At 40.9% G+C, this 22687-nt stretch overlaps 1 protein-coding gene across 1 annotated transcript in view; it reads left to right on the top strand.

The window, feature by feature from the left end:
* CFLAR (CASP8 and FADD like apoptosis regulator) overlaps positions 1–16237 on the top strand; it is a 62915-nt gene extending 46678 nt beyond the window's left edge. Inside the window, exons 9-10 of the mRNA XM_068544674.1 lie at positions 3453–3963; positions 5986–16237. Coding sequence (XP_068400775.1) covers positions 3453–3963; positions 5986–6124 — 650 coding nt within the window. The 3' untranslated portion in view covers positions 6125–16237. The remainder of the gene's footprint in view (positions 1–3452; positions 3964–5985) is intronic.
* Positions 16238–22687: the final 6450 nt, after the last annotated feature.

Below are 22687 nucleotides of genomic sequence, written 5' to 3'. Positions count from 1 at the left end.
CTGTGAACTCTGCATGCGAGGGATCGAGGTTGCGCGCTCCTTATGAGAATCTAATGCCTGATGATCTGAGGTGGAGCTGAGGCGGTGATGCTAGAGCTGGGGAGAGGCTGCAAATACAGATTATCATTAGCAGAGAGGTTTGACTGCACAGAGACCATAATAAAGCAATTGCTTGCAGACTCGTATCAAAACCCTATCAGTGAGGGGAAAGTGACAGTTAAGCTGCATCTGGTGGCAGGCTTTATAGTGGCAAATGAGTTGATGTACTTCAGTTGCACAGCAGCTGCATCTGGTGGCAGGCTTTAAAAAGTCAGAATCCAACACTTACTTTAGTCCATGCGTGGCCCACCCATTATTTTATTTACCATTTCCGTCCACACCTCTTTCCCGCACTGCGCACTTGTCTCAGTCACAGTTTTGGTAAGCCCGCAAGCTAACCCTAGCCAAGATAGGTAAAAAACAAACAGTGCTGGAGAGCTTCTTTGAAAAGAGGGAAAGACCCAATGATGAGACAGCAGAAGACTCTAAGACTGCCAACAAAAAGAAAGCTTCATTTTAAAGGAAATACCAAGAGTCCTACTTAAATTATGGGTTCATTGCAACAGGTGATTCACATTCTCCAAGCCTGCTTTGTATAATTTGTGGCGACCAGCTATCCAACGGAGCCATGAAACCTTCAAAACTGCTTCGCTACATGGAGACCAAGCACCCTGCATTAAAAGACAATCCTTTGGGGACTACCCTGGTGGTGCAGTGGCTAAGAATCCGCCTGCCAATGCAGGGGACACGGGCTCGAGCCCTGGCCTGGGAAGATCCCACATGCCGTGGAGCAACTAAGCCCGTGTGCCACAACTACTGAGCCTGCGCTCTAGAGCCCGCGAGCCACAACTACTGAGCCCGTGCGCCTAGAGCCCCTGCTCTGTAACAAGAGAAACCCGCACACCAAAATGAAGAGTAGCCGCCTCTCGCTGCAACTAGAGAAAGCCCGTGTGCAGCAACGAAGACCCAATGCAGCCAAAAATAAATAAATAAATAAAAAAAAGAACGACAAGCCTTTGGAGTTTTTCAAAAGAAAAAATCATGAACACGAAGAACAGAAACAATCATTGAAGGCTACCACTTCATCAAATGTGTCTGCACTGAGAGCATCATTCTTAGTGGCTTACTGCATTGCTAAAGCTAAGAAGTCCTTTACTATTGGTGAAGAGTTGATCCTGCCTGCTGCTAAGGACATGTGTCGTGAACTTTTAGGAGAGGCTGCAGTTCAAAAGGTGGCACGTGTTCCTCTTTCGGCTAGCACCGTAACTAGACAAATTGATGAAATAGCAGAGGATATTGAGGCACAGTTGTTAGAGAGGATTAATGAGTCACCGTGGTACTCAATCCAGGTTGACGAGTCTACCGATGTTGACAAGGCAACAATGCTTGTTTTTGTGCAATATATTTTTCAGGAGGATGTGCATGAGTATATGTTATGTGCGCTTTTGTTGCCAACCAACACCACAGCTGCAGAACTATTCAAGTCTTTGAACGATTACATATCAGGAAAACTGAATTGGTCATTTTGTGTTGGTATATGCACAGACGGAGAGGCTGCCATGACTGGACGGCTTTCTGGTTTCACTACGGGTCAAAGAGGTCGCTTCTGAATGTGAGTCTACTCACTGTGTCATCCCTAGCAAAATGCTGGCTAGCCGAAAAATGGCACCTGAACTTAACAATGTTTTGCAGGACATGGTTAAAATTATCAACGACGTTAAAGTACATGCCCTTAACTCACATCTGTTCGTGCCCCTCTGTGAGGAGATGGACACAGAGCACACGTCTTCTCTTATACACAGAAGTGAGATGGCTTTCTAAAGGTAGATCACTGGCCAGAGTTTTTGAGTTATGAGAGCCACGCCAGAGATTTCTTGTAGAAAAACAGTCACCACTGGCAGCACATTTCGGTGACACAGAATGGGTCGCAAAACTTGCTTACTCGTGTGACATATTCAACCTGCTCACCGAACTCAGTCTGTCACTTCAGGGGAGAACGACAGCTGTGTTCAAGTTGGCAGATAAAGTGACTGCATTCAAAGCCAAACTGGAATTATGGGGGTGACGAGTGAACATTGGGATTTTTGACATGTTTCAAACATTAGCAGAGATTTTGAAAGAGACTGAACTAGGGCCTTCTTTCTCCCAGCTGATGCATGATCACCTATCTCAGCTTTCAAAAGAGTTTGAGCATTACTTCCCAACCACAAAAGACCCCCAAACTGGGAAGGAATGGATCTGCAACCCATTTGTGAATAAGCTGGGTGAATCGACTTTGTCCGTGCTAGAAGAGGATCAATTGCTTGAGATCGCAAATGATGGTTGCCTTAAAATTATGTTTGAGACAACTTCAAATCTCCATACCTTCTGGATTAAAGTCAAGGCGGAATATCCTGAGATTGCCACAAAAGCACGGAAAAGCCTGCTTTCATTTCCAACATCCTGTCTTTGTGAAGCAGGGTTTTCTGCAGTGACAGCAACCAAAATGAGATTACGGAGTAGACTGGACATAAGCAACACACTTTGGGTGTCACTGTCTCCCATCACCCCCAGATGGGACCATCTAGTTGCAGGAAAACAAGCTCAGGGCTCCCACTGATTCCGCATTATGGTGAGTTGTAGAATTATTTCATTATATATTACAATGTAATATTAATAGAAATAAAGTACACAATAAATGTAAAGCGCTTGAATCGTCCCAAAACTTCACGCCACCCCACCCCCAGTCTGTGGATAAACTGTCTTCCACAAAAGCGTTCCCTGGTGCCAAAAAGTTTGGGGGCCGCTGCTGTAGGGGCGTCTTGGCCAAGGGCCCCCCTTGCTCAATCAAAGGCTACACTGGGAAGTAGGTCATAAGAGGAGCTGGGGAGTCTGGGAATGGTCCCAGCTTAGATCCAGGGACCTCCGGATCAGCTCACAGCAGGTGGAGGTGAGGGAACTCATGACCTGGGTCACCCTTTCTGCGGCCATTGGATCTAGGTTTGGATCTGCATGCTGCAAATGCACCCATTCCTATGAACTTGTGAGTTATTGTAAGAAAGAGCCCTCTGAACAACCCCAACTTTGTTTTGGTTGAAAGGAAAAAGTATTTTTCCTCTCTTGGTTCGTTTAGACTAGAGGTGGGCTCAGTCTGTGCCCGTGGCCAGATGCAGTGGTGACCTCAGGCAGGGGAAGTGGTATAACAGGGGACAGACCATAACTGGGAGCCTGGGACATGAAAGTCACATATTTCATGTTTTAGGCTGATTCTATCCCTCCTGTCCCGTTCTTAGGTCCTTTAAATCCTCAAACTATGACACAAAAGCAGAAACAGACAAGTAATGGAGATTAGACCATGTTTAGGATTGCTACCCAGTGTCTCTTGAGCTTTTCTTACTCCTGTGTTGTTTTTCATGTTTGTTTGTTTTTTCCAGACATTCTTCAGGAAACCTTCACTTCCCTGGGCTATGAAGTCAAGCGTTTCTTACATCTCACTGTGGAAAATATAATGCACATTCTTGGCCAAGTTGCGCACATGCCCCAACACCAAGACTACGACAGCTTCGTGTGTATCCTGGTGAGCCGAGGGGGCTCCCAGAGCGTGTTTGGCGTGGATCAGACTCACTCAGGGGTCCCTTTGGATCATATCAGAAGGATGTTCATGGCAGATGCATGCCCCTCTCTCTCAGGGAAGCCAAAGGTCTTTTTTATCCAGAACTATGTGACGTCAGAGGGCCAGCTAGAGGACAGCAGCTTCCTGGAGGTGGATAGGCCATCAGTGAAAAGTGCAGAATTCAAGGTCAGGCAGCCCGGGGCCTGCATGATTCACCGAGAAGCTGACTTCTTCTGGAGCCTATGCAAAGCGGACGTGTCCCTGCTGGAGCGGTCCTCCCCTTCACCGTCACTGTACCTGAAGTGCCTCTCCCAGAAACTGGGGAAAGAAAGGTGAGCCACCCAAGCTGTGGCGGATCCTGGACCCAGTTGTTTATTTTCTGCTACCAGGATGGAAGTGCCACTGTGCCACATTTGATGCCCTTTTCTTCAGGGGGAGGGATTTTTCATTCCTTGTTGGGGTTGCCTTGGGAGTATGATATAGACTCTGCACAGCTTATGAATGCTTTGTACTTCAGAAGGTCATATAGTAGTCAGCTTGTGGTTTGGATATTTTTCTTCAAAATTAAGAAATGTTTTTGTTTTGTTTTTTCTTATTACAAACGCAATACATACTCCTTACTGAACATAAACCATGAGATATAGATGCTGAAAGCAGAACATAACAAGCAGTTATAATCCTACTTATTAGAACTAATCTGTTAACCAAATCTTGGAGTGTTGCCTTCCAGAACTTTTTTGGATACCGATACAATCATATATAAAGATGTTTTTTAAGCCAAAATGAAATCATAATCTACTGTTACTTTATAACCTGCTTTTAGTTTGTGCAACAGTATATTTTTACATGTCAGGAATCACATTTTTATGGCATCATTTTATTTTATTTATTTGTTTGAAAATTTATTTGATTATTTATTTATTTTTGGCTGAGTCGGGTCTTCGTTGCCGCGTGCAGGCTTTTTCTCTATTGCAGCGAGCAGGGGCTACTCATTGTGCAGGTTTCTCTTGTTGTGGAGTACCGACTCTAGGCATGCAGGCTTCAGTAGTTGTGGCACGCGGGCTCAGTAGCTGTGGCTCGCGGGCTCTAGAGCGCAGGCGCAGTAGTTGTGGTGCACGGGCTTTGTTGCTCCACGGCATGTGGGATCGTCCCGGACCGGGGCTCGAACCCATGTGCCCTGCGTTGGCAGGCAGATTCTTAACCACTGCGCCACCAGGGAAGTCCCTATAGTATCATTTTAATGTCTGCAGAGCAGTCCCTAATATGGCTATAGCATAATTTACTTGGCAAGTCTTTAGTTGTTGGGCAATGTTTTGCTTTCACAAAAAAGAAAGTGTTCAACATCTTTGTAGCTCAGTATTTGTGCTTATTCTTAATTGTTTTCTTGAAGTGAAAATTCCCAGAAGTGGAATTACGCTGTTGAATGACAAGCATTTTTAAAGCCTCTGATGCATCTCGTCAGATTGTCCTCTAGGACAGTTAGACCAGCTTTTTGTTTTTTGACCACACCACGCAGCTTGCAGGACTTTAGTTCCCAGACCAAGGATTGAGCCTGGGCCCCTGGGAGTGAGAGCCCCGAGTCCTAACCACTGGACCCCAGGGAATTCCCATAGATCAGCTTTTATGAGAGAGTCTGCATCCCTGAATTCTCACTGATACCGTGTGCTCGTTTATTTCCCCAAGTCTTGACAGGTTGATAGCTGAAAGATGGTACCTGGCTATACAGGTCTGCAAGTCTTTGTAACTTAGACATTTTTGATGTTTATTGGCAAGGATACTTTTCTAAGGGAAACGTTGGTGACCTGGTGTCCATTTAGGATGAGGGAAGCCTCACTGTACCTCAAATGTAAGATTAGCAGTCCCTTTTCTGTTGCCCCCTAATCACAGTTTAGAATTTCTCTGAGTCACCTGTGAAAGGCATCTGTTGTAGTTTGGGGGACCCCAGGAATAAATCTCAGGGCCTGGGACCCCTAGCCTCCTCAGGGATGGCACAGCAGTAAAGGGAGGGCTAGAGCAGGGGCAACGCAGCCTTCCAAGGTAGATACGCCACGGGCCAACGGTATTATTGGCCTTTTACATCCATCCTGCATTTGCATAGGTGATCCAGATGGGTTATCATCTGGCTGGTGTGTACCCAGACTAAAACTCAGTTGCCCCTGTGGGTGGGGACTGTGGTCATTGGGTCAGAGTGCTGCAAACCTGTTTGGATCACTTGCTAAGCAGCTTGTAGAATATTTAGAAAGGAACAATTTTAAAGCACTTTCATATCTGTTGGCTGATTTCACCCTAATGCTAATCTGTCTCCTCGTTGATATTTGCATGGGATTAATTTTTGCCTTTCTCATTCCCTCCAGAAAACACTCACTCCTGGAACTCCACATTGAACTCAACAGCAAGGTGTATGATTGGAACAAGAGAGTGTCTGCTAAGGAGAGGTACTGTGTCTGGCTGCAGCACACTCTGAGAAAGAAACTCATCCTCTCTTGCAAATGAAAAGCCAAAGGCTCCTCTTAGCTTTGCAGTCTCCATCGCTAGCCAGAAAGACAAACATTTATTTCTCACAGTTCTAGAGACTGGGAAGTCCAAGATCAAGGTGCTTGTAGATCAGGTGTCTGGTGAGAACCCGCCTCCAGGTTGGCAGATGACCCTCTTGTTGTATCTTCACATGGCAAAGAGAACAGAGAGAAAGCAGGCTGTCTTGTGTCTCTTCTTATAAGGGCACTGATCTTATTCATAAGGGCTGCCCTGTCATGACCTAATCCAGGACTCACATGGCATTCTACAGTAATCAGTATACCTTTCCTCCTTGGATTTGAAAGCATGACCTAAAAGAATATTATTGTTTAAAATATTATTTAAAGGGACTTCCCTGGTGGACCAGTGGTTAAGACTCCGTGCTTCCACTGCAGGGGGAATGAGTTCAATCCCTGATTGGGGAACAAAGATCCCACATGCTGAGGCACGGCCAAAAAAAATCACTTGACGTTAAGAAAAAACTTATTTATATATTTTTAAGTTGGTTTTAAGTGGTATGTTTCTGTGTGGGTATGTTTATATGTGTTTTGACATGATCACTCAACAAAGGCTGAAAAGTATGAAAGGAACAGTTTTCAGACACTTCATACACTTATTTCTACTTTAAAGGTAATTTTCTATCCTTGTATTAATGAATGTGGGACTCCTGAGGGTGTCTTTGAATTTCACATTGCTCGGGGCACCAGCAGGAACAATGTATGTCCTTGGACTCATGAACCAGAACCCTGTGTTAATTATTACAGAGGGAAACTGAGAGGGATCTTAATGACCTGGCAGCTTTTGCATCCTCCTCTGTCCCATCCTGACCGGGTGACAAGCATTTTCCATATTCTTGTCCATATGAATATGGACAAGCATTTTCCATATTCATACAACCACAAGCATAGTATTTATTTATATTACTTTTTAGTTTTATATATTTTTATATATTATTAAGATAACTTATATTTGCATTAAATATAAAAATAAGAGGGGCCGTGAAGTCATTATGCTAAGTGAAATAAAAGACAAATACCAGGCATTATATGCTCTCATTTATATGTGGAATCTACAAAACAAAAACATAAACAAAACAAGCCAGACTCATAGAAAAAGAGATCAGGCAGTGGTTACCGGAGGTGGGGGAAGGGAGTAATTGGAGGAAGGTGGTCAAAAGGCACAAACTTCCAAAAAAAAGAAAAAAAAAAAGACTGCTCTAAGCACGGGTAAGCACCTGCAGTGCATTGTCCAATGTTAGGCTGAAATATCAGATTCTTGATGTAGGCCCTGATTTCTCCCACACCTAAGCTACGTTTCACAAAAACTGAACATGATGCATAGGAGATTTTTAGTTAGAGAGGGTTTAGGAGCAGCTACAGTCTGTAATCCCATGAGCTATAACTTATGAGATTGATAGAGAATATGGTAGAGGTAAACCAGAGATGGAAGAAAGGTTTTAGAAATGGAATGAGAGAGAACAAAAGACAGTCAGCTATGTGATATACAATAATAAGACCTACAAGACGGGTGTGATGGATGGAATGCAAGCAGGGTTAGTGTATAAGTGTGACTGACAGTGAAGAATTAAAGTTTAGGATATAGCATATTGTGACATTAGGTTTTCAATAAATAATATAATGACACCTGACAGCTATAATCTCTCGAAAATTCACATCAATGATGTTCATTCCAATAATTAAAAATAAATTAAAAATTTACAAAAAGAAAAGGGGACAAACTTCCAGTTGTAAGATAAATAAGTACTAGGGGTATAATGTACAACATCATGACTAGAGGTAACACTGCCGTGTGATACATAGGGAATTTGTTAAGAGAGTAAGTCCTAAGCGTTCTCATTACAAGGAGAAAAATTTTTTTCCTTTTTTCTTTTCTTTTTAGTGTATACATATGAGACAGTGAATGTTAGCTGACCCTATTGTGGTAATCATTTCACAATATATGTAATCATCACCTTGTATACCTTAAACTCATGCAGTGATGTATATCAATTATTTCTCAGTAAAATGGGGAAAAAAAGATTTGAAAAACACAATCATATCATTCAAAATGTTTTAGATGCAAGTAACAGAAGACCTAACTTAAAAAGTTTTTAAAAAATTTGTTTACTCTTATTAAGCAACAGGTTCAGAGGTAGGGGGGTAGTTGCTAGCTTGGTTAATTCATTGGCTCAACAATCTCCTCAAGGGTTTGATGCTTTCCACCTTTCCTCTCTGTAATCTCAGGGTTTGGGCTTTTATTTTCAAATTTGTCATCTAAAAGTCACAAGAGGGCCACAGGTCCAAGTATCATACCCAAACACAGAAGAGAAAACATCTCTTCCTTGTGTGGCTTCTTAAGATCAAAGGAAAATTTTCCCAGAAGCTCTCCTCCCCAAGAGTTCCCTTCCCTCACTTCTCATTGGCTAGAATCACATGATATGTTCTTCCTTAAACCAACCATTGGCAGAGGGAATGGGATTACCATGGTTGGTTTATACCAGCCCAGACTCAGTCCCCTGGGACTGGGGTTCAGTGGCTTCAGCTCCCTTGGGCACATGGTCTCCAAAAGCTGGGGTTCTTTTAGGGAAAAATGGGGCATGGAGCTTCCCTGGGGAGTAGATAACCATAATGTATGCCAAAAAGAATGAGAACATCCATTTTATGATTGAAGAAACTGAGGCACACAGCTTTTAAGTGAGCTGTTCCCAAATCTCAGAGAAAATCATTGGTAGCGCCGGATCGAGAATGTTAACGACCAGCCTTATGATCTGGTGTCCTTCAGAAATTAGAACAAACTTTGGAAGATGTGTAGCATGCATTCCAGGGAAGGCATCATACTCCTCTCTTAGCTGTTTGTGAGTCATTACCCTACCTTCCCAGCCCCACCCTTTTCCCCCCCGCAGAGAGGCAGTATGGCCACATAGCTTTCCGTATCCCATCTGATGGACACGGTGAAAATACAGAGCCTGTTAAATCACCATCTTTTCTTTCCTTCCCTTTTAAAAAGCAATTATTTATGGGGACTTCCCTGGCGGTCCAGTAGTTAAGACTCCGCGCTTCCACCACAGGGGGTTCAGGTTCAATCTCTGGTCCCTGGTCAGAGAACTAAGATCCCACATGCGGCCAAAAAAAAAACCAAAAAAACAAAAACAAAACAAACACACAAAAACAAAAAATGTATATTTATTAAATTATATTGTGCTGTCTGTTTACTTTTGTCACTTTTCTGTCTTTAGATTACATTATTTTTATTAATACCATTCATTAGTCAACCCGCAGGTGCCAAGGAAAAAGAGTGCTAAGGGTTTGCTTGTGTGTTTTGCTCACTGGCAAGGGGTATGGGGTGGAGTAAAGAGGGACTTTGATTCCAGGAGCAGGCCAACAAGATGGGAGGAATAAAGCCTTGCCTTCCCTTGCCTACTTCGCAGAATTGTTCTGAGGATGAAATGAGAGAGCCTTTATGATCATACCCAATGAGAGAGTTTTTATGACTGCATTGGTGATGCCACGCGAACATAGCTGTTATTATTACAGCACACTGTGGAGGAGTTATTTTGAAAAGGTTGAATCAAACCTTGAAAATTGGTAGGATTTTGGCAGGTTGAGGTGGAGAAGAGAATACATTGCAGGAGAAGAAACAAAGCAAACGAAGGGTCAGATAAGGGAAACGTAAGGCATGTTTTAAAAACCATGAGTGTAACTTTTAGCTGGAGCAGAGAGAATGTGAGCAATGGTGAGTGGTAAGCCAGGAGGTGCCTGTGGTTTGGCATGTGAAGAGCTATAAAAACCCCCATCTCTGTCTTTTAGTCAGCTCTCATGTAAGTTATTTTGTGACTTATTTTTCTCACTTTAATAGTGGGGTCTACAACTACTTCTTTGACACTTTTGTGTATATGAGCAATTTGATTACTAAATGCCTTATTCTTTTTCATTGAGTATAGTTTTTAAATGAAATATTTAAGGCATGCTGAAGGAGAATTATATTAGGTAACAATATAATGAATACATACCCACAACCCAGCTTAAATGAAATGTTCTAAAATCTATATGAAGACTCTGAAGATACTGCTTTAAGTAATAGCCCTAAATATAAAAGAGATAAATGTATTAAAATATTTAAAACTTTATAATAGCCCCCAACTGAAAATTCGTCAAGTGTTTAGTAACAGGAGCATGGTTATGATAAAATGTCCACTGGTTGGAATTTTATGTAACCGCTAAACTTATATATACAAATAATAAAGGCTTACAAAAGCTGTTCTTAGCTCATTACATGAATTATCTCATTTAATCCTCAAAACAGCTCTTTGAGGTAGGTATTATTGTCCTCATTATTATTTCTTCCCATTTTATAGATGAGGAAAGTGAGCAAAGGGATGCTAAGTAGCTTGTCCTTGGTCACCCCAGCCTAGGATATAAACTCAAGCCATAAACAGAGCCTTTATTTTTATAGCTAAGTACGTTTAAAGCAAAACAGGACTTCCCCGGAGCTCCATTGGTTAAGGCTGTGCGCTTACAATGCAGGGGACATGGGTTCGATCCCTGGTTGGGGAAGATCCCACATGCTGTGTGGTGTGGCCAAAAAAAAAAAAAAAAAAAAAAGCAAAAACTAACAAAAAATATGTCTCACAGGAAAACAAAAGGCCGGCAAGAAATATTCCAAAAGTGGTGTATGGATGACAGAACGATGGCTGGTATCTTTGCTTTCTGTTTTCCAAATCCTCTTTTCTATCTCTGTATATTTAAGCATACTGGTTTCTAAAGTAAAGTCTAGGTAATTCCTCCAACTTTTTAAAAAAAGTTTATTTATTTATTTATTTATGTATGTATTTGGCTGTGCCAGGTCTTAGTTGCAGCAATGAGGGATTTTTAGTTGTGGCATGCATGCAGGATCTAGTTCCCTGACCAGGGATCAAACCCAGGTCCCCTGCATTGGGAGTGCGGAGTCTTAACCACGGGACCACCAGGGAAGTCCCTCTGTCAACTTTTGAGTAGCTGGTTCTTTGATGCTAAAGAGACTACTCTTCCCTATAGCTCTGCCTTCACTTCTCTGTCTCACCTCTAGCCCTTCTTTTCAGTAGCAGGACCCCTGGTCTCAGGGCTGCGTTTTTGGGCCACTGGTTAGGAGGACTGTCTCGTCAACCCCAGTTCCATTCCAGTCCCCAACGCCTTCCATCCTCTTCCATGAATAGGCCATGGTAGGGGTCACTTGACAGCTTCTTCTGTCTGCAGTGTTTGAAATGGGAATCTCTTCTGCCATATTCTAGGATCAGGTTTTCAGGATTAAGCATGTTACTTATGCCACCAAGAGGTCACAATTTGAGGTCAGCCTTGTCAATTTGTCTGTGTGGCAGACCCTGCTCACTGTCCCAAATATCCATTCTCTTTTTCCCTAGTAATAGAAGTCTTAATTTGAAACTGGGCACAAAGCCTCACAGAATACAGGTCTAGTTGTCCAAGCCTCAACTTGTAGCAAGATGTGGTCATGTGTCTAGTCCTGGAAAATAATATGTAAGCAGTGGTATTGTTTGGCAGTTGCTGAGAATTTTTCTTAAAAGCCAGCTGCTTTTTGCCTTTCGCCCCTTTGTCCCTTTCTCTGTCTTAGTGACTAGACTGCATATGTGATGGCTGGAGCTCTAGCTGCCATCTTGAATTGTGAGGACAAGAGCCACACTGTAGGGATGACCGAGTGGTGAACAGGAAGGAGCCTTGTTGGGTGAAGACATTAAGGAGCAGAGTCACCGTACCAGACCTAGATTACCTACCTCTGGACATTTATGTGAGAGAAAAAAATGTGGGGTTTATATTTCTTTTAACCTAACCTAGTCTGACTGGTACATTGTTATTTGATTAAAGTGTTTTTTTATGTTTATGCATGTTATAAGTTTAAAATAAATATTTGCCTAGGCAATCATTTTAATTTTTTAATTATTGTTTAAAAATGTATGTACGTATTGTTAAAAAATGTAATGTTAACACCTGAGCTGACCTAAGTTTTTAATATGTATGATGCTCTCATTTATTTCCTTTTATATTTTTGTGGTTTCTGTTGGAGAGATGGAGATGCTTTATTAAGACATTAGTAGGATTTGGACACTGTCCTCATAAGAGATATAATCCACAAGGAAAACTTCTGACTGAATCATCAGTATAGACCAGCTTTTGGACCTGGTTTACAGTGAATAAGAGCTTGAAAGATCCATACACAAAACTGAATGTAAAGAAGAAACAGTAGGACTTCCCTGGTGGCGCAGTGGTTAAGAATCCACCTGCCAATGCAGGGGACACGGGTTCAATCTCTGGTCCGGGAAGATCCCACATGCCGCGGAGCAACTGAGCCTGTGAGCCACAACTACTGAGCCTGTGCTCTAGAGCTTGCAGCCACAACTACTGAGCCCACATGCCACAACTACTGAAGCCTGTGCACCTAGCGACTGTGCTCCACAGCAGGAGAAGCCACCGCAATGAGAAGCCCACGCACTGCAACTAGAGAAAGCCCGCACACAGCAACGAAGACTCAACACAGCCAAAACTAAATAAGTAAATAAATATTTTTTAAAAACCAACAACAACAAAAAAAGAAGAAACAGTAACTCTGCACATGTGTTTAGGATCGCCACAGATAATGACTCCAAAGGACTCACTACTTGTAAATCCACAATTTCTTGTTTCCCAGCCAGACCCTTCCTTGCCTACAGTAGCCCCAGAGATGGAAACGTAGGACTCAGTCAAGGCCATTAAACGTAATGACTGATTTTTCAAGAACCTGCCCTCTCTATTCCAAGAAACACTTCCTCTGCTTCTCCTTCTTGTGCCATACCAAAGCTGCAAGACCCATGGGTCCAGGCTTTTCCACTTTGGCTCTATCACACACTTAATAAGCAAACATTCAAGAAATACAAATTCTTTTCAATAAATCCCTCTGCAATATCGGCTGGTATACACTAAGTACCACAGATTAATCCAACTCCCCACGAGGGTCACCTAAAAGGTAGATTACAGGTGAACAAGTACTCGTATATACATGCTCATAGCCGTAGGCACAGCAGACAAAAAGTGGAAACAACTCAAATGTCCATCAGCAGATGAATGGATAAACCAAATGTGGTATATCTGTACAATGGAAAGTTATTTATCTATAAGCAGGAATTAAGTACTGATATAGGCTACAATGCAGATGAACCTTGAAAACGCTATGCTAAGTGAAAGAAGTCAGACACAAAAGGTCACATATTGTATGACGGTATTTATATGAAATATCCAGACTAGGTAAATCCGTAGAGACAAATAGCAGATTGGTGGTTGCCAGGGACTGGGGTGAGAGGGGACTGGGGAGAGACTGCTTAAGGGGGACAAGGTCTCCTCTGAGGTTCTTGAAATGTTTTGGAACTAGATAGAGGTAATGGTTGCACAACATTGTAAATGTACTAAAAGCCACTGAATTGTACACTTTAAAATAGTACATTTTATGTGGATTTCACCTCAGTTTTTTTAAAAAAAGGGAAAAAAGAGAAGATTAAGATCATTTATTAATTGTTCCACAAACATTTCTCCCCAACCTTTTTTCTTTTTAATAAACATTATTTTTAAGAGTAACTTTAGGTTTGCAGAAAATTTGTGCAGAAAGTACAGAGTTTCCATATACTCCCCCATGCCCCACAATTCTCCTCCTATGAACACCTTGCATTAGTGTGGTACATTTTTACAATTGATGAACAATATTGATACATTAGTATTAAACGAAAGTCTACTAGGGTCTACATTAGGGTTCATTCTGTATTGTATAGTTCCTGGTTTTGACAACTGCGTAATGTCATGTATGCACCGTTACTGTATCATACAGAATAGTTTCACTGCCCTAAAAATGCTTTGTGCTCCTCATATTCATCCTTCTCTCTCCCTAAGCCCCTGGCAACTGCAGATCTTTTTATTTTCTCTATAGTTTTGCCTTTTCCAGAATGCCATACAGTATATAGCCTTTTCAGACTGACTTCTTTCATTTAGTGATATGTGTTTAAAATTCCTCCATGTCGTGTTTCCCTGGTGGCATAGTGGTTAAGAATCCGCCTGCCCATGCAGGGGACACGGGTTCGAAAAGGGACACTGGTCCGGAAAGATCTCACATGCTGTGGAGCAACCAAGCCCGTGCGCCACAACTACTGAGCCCGCACTCTAGAGCCCGTGAGCCACAACTACTGAAGCCCGCGCACCTAGAGCCTGTGCTCTGCAGCAAGAGAAGCCACCGCAACGAAGAGTAGCCCCCTCTCACCGCAACTAGAGGAAGTCTGTGGGCAGCAATGAAGACCCAATACAGCCAAAAATAAATAAATAAAATAAATTAATTAAAAAAAATTCCTCCATGTCTTTTCATAGCTTGATAACTCATTTCTTTTTATTGCTGAATAATACTTCATTATATAGATATACCAGAGATTGTTCATTCACCTACTGAAGGACATCTTGGTGGTTTCCAAGTTTTGGCATTATGAATAAAGCTGTTATAAATACATTTGTGTGCTGATTTTTGTGTAGATATGTGTTCAACTCATTTGAGTGAATACCTAGGAGAGCAATTTCTATATTGTATGGTAAGCCTATGTTTAACTTTGGAAAAAACTGAAAGACTGTATTCCTAAGTGGCTGTACCATTTTGTAGAGTTCCTTTGCTCCACATCCTTGCCAACATTTGGTGGTGTTAGTGGTTTGTATTTCAGCTATTTTAGTAGCTATGTAGTGATATCATATATTTTTTAAATTGAAGTATAGTTGATTTACAATGTTGTGTTCATATTGTTGTTTTAATTTGCAATTATTTAATGACATGATGATGAGCAACTTTTATATCTTTATTTGCCATCCATACGTCTTCTTCCGACCAGGGATTGAACCCGGGCCCTCGGCAGTGAAAGCACGGAGTCCTGACCACTGGACCACCAGGGAATTCCCCGTATATCTTCTTTGTTGAGATACATGTTCAAATCTGTTGCTCATTTTCTTTTTTAAAAATTTATTTATTTATTTATTTATGGCTGTGTTGGGTCTTCGTTTCTGTGCGAGGGCTTTCTCTAGTGGTGGCAAGCGGGGGCCACTCTTCATCGCGGTGCGCGGGCCTCTCACTATCGCGGCCTCTCTTGTTGCGGAGCACAGGCTCCAGAAGCGCAAGCTCAGTAACTGTGGCTCACGGGCCCAGCTGCTCCGCGGCATGTGGGATCTTCCCAGACCAGGGCTCGAACCCGTGTCCCCTAGCATTGGCAGGCGGATTCTCAACCACTGCACCACCAGGGAAGCCCTGTTGCTCATTTTTAAATCGAGTCGTTTTCTTACTGTTGCGTTTTAAGAGTTCTTTGTATCTTTTGGATACAAGTCTTTTATCAGATGTATGTTTTACAAATATTTTCTCCCAGTCTGTGGTTTGTCTTCATTTTCTTAATAGTGTCTTTCACAGAGAAAAGTTTTAAATTTTATTGAAGTCCAGCTTACCAAATATTCTTTCATTGATTGTGCTTTTGGTGTTGTATATAAGAAATCACCAAACCTAAGGTCACCTCGGTTTTCTCCTATGTTACCTTCTAGAAGTTGTAGAGTTCTGCATTCTACATTTAAGTCTATGATCCAATTTGAGTTAATTTTTGTGAAAAGTGTAAGATCTGTATCTATATTAATTTTTTTGCATGTCCAGTTGTTCCAGTACCATTTGTTGAAAACACTTTTCTCCATTGAGTTACCTTTGTTCCTTTGTCAAGGATTGGTTGATTATATTTGTATGGGTCTGTTTCTGGGCTGTCTATTGTGTTCCATTGATATAATATTTGTCTATTGTTTCACTAATATGACTACTGTAGCTCTATATTAAGTGTTGATGTGCCCAATGTTGGTGGAAAGTCAGGGATTTTTTTTTTTAACTTTTTATTTTATACTGGAGTATAGCCAATTAACAATGCTGTGGTAGTTTCAGGTGCACAGCAAAGCGACTTAGCCATATGGAAAGTCAGTGATTTTGAATAAACACATCTGTATTCTTTGTTTCATTTTATGCAGAGCACATATTATTGTAACTTTAAAATATAAAATAAAATTTACTTATTGTTAAAAATGTTCATTCTCTTTTAATATATATAAACACAATATACTCATTTTAAACATAAATGGCATAATATTTTAACACTGTTCTCTCTCTTTTCATTTATGTGGTCATGCCTATACCTATATGTCTCTGTATGATAGTTAAGTCATTCCCAGTTTTTCACTATTTGAATGATGATACAAGAAACATCTTTTCTTCCTTATTTGGTAAGGACTTCCTGCCCCAGACCTCCGATTCTTAGTCCCTCACCTCGGATTCTTAGTCCCTCTGTTGGCATAGGTCAGTCCTCTTCCAAGACTGAGCATTATTTCAAGTCTCTTGTATCTTTAATCTCTTCCTCTCTCTGTGATCCTTCAGTCTGAAAACAAGCTCTGCTTCCCCCTCAAATAAAGTCCCTCTCTTTCAAGCCACTGTCTTATGTGAATTTTAGGCTAGTCTACACCCTCTCCATTTCACCTTTCCCATTTACTCCATACTTCCCTGCCATCTGGATTTCACCTTAATCATTTTACCAAATCTACAAGATCCACGGGTCACATTAACCATAGTTACCAAACCAGTGGTCCTTGGACCCTGGTGTCCTTGTTTTCTTACTTCTCCAGGGTGTTCCACTATAGAATTTCTATCAAGGACTTCCTGGCCAAGTCTTCTTGGTATCGTTCTCCTCCTGATCCTTAAATGTGGATATCCCCAAGGATCACTCTATTGTTTTTTCTCTTTATATACTTTTCTTCTGACAATTTGTAGCTTCAATTACTACTTCTATGCCAATGACAAGAGGGATATTCAAGCACAGACTCTTCAAGTTCAAATCTCACCCTGCAACCTCCTGGTATACTTTTCCACTTGATTTTCCCTCTGGTACCTCAAACTCAGTATACTGCAAACATAAAAAAACCTCCATTCCCAATCTGCTCTTTTACCTGCATCTCCAGTTTTAGGTAACAGCATCACCCCCAACATCACTTTCATCCTGGTCTCCACTCTCCTGTGTTTCTACATCTGGCTAAATCTAAATCAGGCTGGTTCTGCATCTACAATGTCTTTTCCATCTATCCCCATCATTACACTTCCTCTGCGTTCCTTACTCCTCCACTGAACTATGACGACAGCTTTCTCACTGATATTGCCCCCAGCCTCTCAATCCTATGATCATGTCATACACAGCAACCCAAAGAATCTTTCTCAACATATCTTTATCATTTTCCTCCTTAGAAACCTTCAAGATTCTCCAATGCATACACAATAAGATTGTGGCTGGAGGTTGGGATGAGGGACAGGATGGGGGAATGGGGTGTTGCTGGTGGAAGTCCTGGAGTCCAAAGGCCCAGAGAACCAGGAACTCCAAAGTCTGAGAGCAGAAGAGGATGTCCCAGCTCAAGAAGAGAGAGAGAGAAAATTCACCCTTTCTCCTCCTTTTTTGTTCTATTCAGACCCTAATGGCTTGGATGATGCCCACCCACTTTGGTGAGGGCAGATCTTCTTTACTTAGTCTACTGATTCAAATGCTAATCTCTTCTAAAAAACATCCTTACAGACGCACCCCAAAATAAGGTTCACTTGATCTCTGGTCATCCTTTAGCCTAATCAAGTTGACACATGGAACTAACCATCAGAAAGTTGTTTGTGACATATCCTACATCTTCCTTTTTTTTTTTTTTCCTATTGAGCTATAATTCACATTTCATAAAACTTCATCCTTTTAAAGTGTACAATTCTTTGGTTTTTAATGTATGCACGGTTGTGCAGTCATCACCATGACCTAATTTCAGAACATTTTCATCTACCTACAAAAGAAATTCTAGGACTTCCCTGGTGGTCCATGGGTAAGACTCCACGCTCCCAATGCAGGGAGCCCGGGTTCGAACCCTGGTCGGGGAACAAGATCCTGCATGCGTGCTGTGACTAAGAGATTACATGCCGCAACTTAGAAGCCGGCATGCAGCAACTATGAGCCCACATGCCGCAACGAAGATCCCATGTGCCGCAACTAAGACCCAGTGCAGCCTAAATAAATAAATAATAATAAAAAAAGAAATCCCATACCTATTAGCCATCGTTCCTTATTCCTCCCTGCCTCCTAGCCCCTGGATTACCACTCCCTGTTTCTACACATTTTCCTATTCCGGATATTTCATATAAACAGATCATTCAATACATGGCCTTCTGACTTCTTCCATTTAGCATAATGTTCTCAAGGTTCATCTATGTTGTAGAATATGTAAGTACTTCATTTTGTTTTATGCCTGAATAATATTTCGTTGTATGGATATACCACATTTTGTGTATCCATCAATTGATGGACATTTAGATGGTTTCCACTTTTTGTCTATTATGAATGATGCTGCTAAGAGTATTCATGTATAAGTTTTTGTGTGGATATATGTTTTCAATTCTCTTGGGTATAGATGTAAAAGTGGAGTTGTTGGGTCATAAAGGCAGAGTTGAATTGCTGGTAACTCTATGTTTACCTTTTTGAGGACTGCCAAACTGTTTTTCACAGTGGCTATACCACTTTACATTCCCACCAGCAGGGTATGAGGGTTCCAATTTCTCTACATCTTCTCCAACACTTGTTATTGTTTGTCTTTTTTATTATAAGCATCCTAGTGGGCATGAATTAGTATCTCATTGTGGTTATGATTTGTATTTTCCTACTGACTAATGATATTGAGCAACTTTTCATGTGTGTATTGGCCATTTTTACATTGTTTTTGAAGAAACATCTATTCAGTACTTTCCCATTTAAAAATTGTCTTTTGGGACTTCCCTGGCAGTTCAGTGGTTAAGACTTCGCCTTCCAATGCAGGGGGTGCGGGTTTAATCCCTGGTCGGGCAGATAAGATCCCACATGCCTCATAGCCAAAAAAATAAACCAAAACATAAAACAGAAGCAATATTGTAACAAATTCAATAAAGACTTTAAGAACAGTCCACATCAAAGAAAAAAAACCTTAAAAATTGTCTTTCTATTGTTGAATTTTATGTTTATATATCCTGGATACTAGTCTCTTATCGGATAAAGATCTGCAAAATTTGTCACCTATTCTGTGGGTTGTCTTCATTTTTTGGATAGTATCCTTTCCAGCACAAAACTTCATATTTTGTTAAAGTCCAATTGATCTGTTTTCTTCTTTGTTGCTTATGCTTTTGGCATCATATGTAAGAAACCATTGCCTAATCCAAGGTTATGAAGAGTTACACCTATATTTTCTTATAAGATTTTATGATTTTAACTCTTACATTTCAGTCTTTGATCAATTTTGAGTAATTTTTTGTATACGGTATGAACTATGGGTTCAACCTCATTCTTTTGCTAGTGGATATCCAGCACCATTTGTTGAAAAGACTATTTTTCCCCCATTGAATTGTTTGTCATCCTTGTTGAAAATCAACTGACCGTGAATGTGAGGGTTTATTTCTGGACTCTCAATTCTATTCCACGGATCTATCCTTATGGCAGTACCATATTGTCTTGATTATTGTACTTTGTAGTAAGTTTTAAAATTGGGGAGTGTGAATGTTCCAACTTTGCTGTTCTTTCTCAAGATTATTTTGGCTCTCCCAAGTCCCTTACATGTCCATGACTTTTAGGATCAGCTTGTCAATTTCTGTAACAAGGGCAGTGAGGGGACTTCCCTGGTGGTCCAGTGGTTAAGACTCTGTGCTTCCACTGCAGTGGACGAGGGTTCAATCAGTGGTCAGGGAACTAAGATCCCACATGCCGCAGGGCACAGACAGAAAAATAAATAAATAAATATTTTTTTAAAAAAAAGGGCAGTAAGGACTTTGATAGTGATTGCACTGAATATGAAGATCAATTTGGGGAATACTGCCATCTTAACTGGACTCTTTTTGCACACATTGATATCAGGGACATTTTACGTCACTTGCCTCCTTGTAAATTTTTATAAACATGGCTGTCTTATGCTGCCTTTTCGAAAAATTATTGAATCAAAGGCCAAAGCAGCTTTCTCTCTATTTTTCTTCTTTCAAACGACAAACTCTCCTCTAAATGGAAGACCTTTCGGCCTCTTGATTCTTTCTTTTTTCTTTTTTGCAGCACTAAAACTATTTTACCCCTTTAGCCACATCTGCCTAGTTCCCTAGCCAATCTAATGCTAGTTTGTTGGACTTTTTTAGGAAATATCACCACCTTGTGGAACTTTGAGGTTTTATCACCCCCGAATTCCCTGGCTTCTTGCTTCAAACCCAACTGGATAAGAAAGTGGGATGGAAGGCCTCTGGGGTTCACAGTGTGGGGAAGGGTGAATTTAAAGATTAGCTTGCTAATTCTACATTGGGTTTCATCCTAAGGAAATCATAAATACGTTCAGAGATTTATTTGTAAGAATCTTCAATGCAGCACTGCTCACAGTAGTAAAAAATTGGAAATGAATTAAATGTCCAATAACTATAAATTAGTTAAATAAATATGGTATATCCAGGGAAGAGAATATCATCTAACCACTAAGCATCATGTTGTCAAAGACTATTTAATGATATGAAAAAAAAGGTATATGTGTTGTTAAGTGAAAAAAGCAAACTGTACAGCTTATTTCAATTTTTGAAAAATAATTACACAGAGAAAAGTGAAAGGATGTACACTAAAATTTTTTAAATTGAGATATAATTGACATATATACAACATTGTGTAAGTTTAAGGTGTACAACATATTGATTTGATAAAAATTTAACAGTAGTTATAGGTTATAAATGACTCTGTGTGTTTCCCTATTTTCCAGGCTTTCTACATTAAATATTGGAAATTTTTCACCTCTTTTTTTTTTAACTGCTTTTTTATTAAGAAAAGAGACATGTTAAAATAGATCAGTCTGGGGACTTCGCTGGTGGTCCAGTGGTTGAGACTCCACGCTTCCACTTCAGGAGGCATGGGTTTGATCCCTGGTCAGGGAACTAAATCCCACATGCCGTGCAGCAAGGCCAAAAAATGTCTTAAAATAGATCAGTCTGTAGTATAATGAATACAAAATGGGTCACATTTTACTCATCTAGCTATACTCTCCTGCCAGTGCACCATTTGGAGACCTCTGCTGGGATCCTTACCGCAAAAAGCATTCTCCTTTAGAACTTAGCTTCACATGCTCCCATATACCCAGAGTAATACTAGTTCTGAGAAGGTCTGAAGTGTGTGAATAAAAGTATGGGGTGAGGAAGGGAGGAAGTCCTAGAAGTTGGGGATGGGATAGCTAATCAAAAGAACCTGCTACCTTAGGACCAGGAGTTGGAATGAAAGTTTCAGGGCACCAAGGTTTTTTCCTTAGCTACTACATCTATCTTCCCCATCACTTGTGTCCATTCTTTAGTTCACGAGTTTTTACTTTGGCGGCGGGGGGGGGGAACTTGGACCAGACCCTGGATGTAAAGGAAAGCCAATTACTGACACCACCGCCCCCCTCCCAAGGCAGAACTAAATAGGAACCATCTGGTATTTCCCCTTTGTCACCAGGGCCGTGGTAGGTTTTGATTGGCTCTTCATATGGACCAAGTCGACTGCAACCAATCAGGAAAGAGGCTGTAAGAAATGTTTATTCTTTCCACTACTACCAACTCACCATCAGCATGCCCTCAGTAATTGTGTTCTGAATGGGAAGTACGAAATGCCAAATGCAAATAACATAGCACACAATCTCCCCCCTTTAACTTGATTCAAGTGTTTCCCTTGAGTACTGGGAGTCCTAGGATAAAGGTTTAAGTTTTACTTCAGGTGTCTCTATTCTACTTCTGCCTTTCAGTCTTAGCTCAAATACCTCCAAGGCAACACCATCTGGATTCCTGCCTTGCTCTGTGGGGCTCCTGTGGCACTTAGGTGAGCCCCACTGCAGCATCACCCTGCCCAGTAGTTACAGAAATTACATTACCTCATATGGAGTTAGTGGCAGTAGTAGCCTTGGGATCAAGAGCATAGGATTTGGAATTAGAGAGACCTAGGTGTCAGTCCTGAATTCCCAACTCTTCCCAGGGTTGGGATGATGGCAAAATACTTTTCCTCTCTGAACTTTGATTTCCTCATCTATTGAATATGGATAATAACACTGACCTTAGAGGGTTCATGCTTTACACATAGGAAGAGCTTGCTAAATATTTAATATTATTGAACAAAAGTTGAAAAAGTTAATGTATTTTATGAACAAGGTGAGAAGCGATAGTTTCATCAAATTGGCTTCCCAGATGGTCCAGGGAGTGAAATATGTATAATTGAAGAAATGAATAGAAGACCAACACTTAGAGCTTGTCTGTCTTATCGTTATCTTTTTTAAAAAAATTTCTGGTAAAATATACATAACATAAAATTTACTGTCTTAACCATTTTCAAGTGTACAATTCAGTGGCGTTAATATAGTCACATTGTTGTGCAACCATCACCACTCGGGCTTGTCTTTCTTAAACACAGAATTTCATGCCTAGGATATGGAAATGGCACTGTAATACATTTGT

This window comes from Eschrichtius robustus, chromosome 5 (genome assembly GCF_028021215.1).
Source record: "Eschrichtius robustus isolate mEscRob2 chromosome 5, mEscRob2.pri, whole genome shotgun sequence".
NCBI lineage: Eukaryota > Metazoa > Chordata > Mammalia > Artiodactyla > Eschrichtiidae > Eschrichtius > Eschrichtius robustus.
The sequence above is the reverse complement of the archived record's forward strand: the minus strand, read 5'-3'. Positions and strand labels throughout refer to the sequence as shown.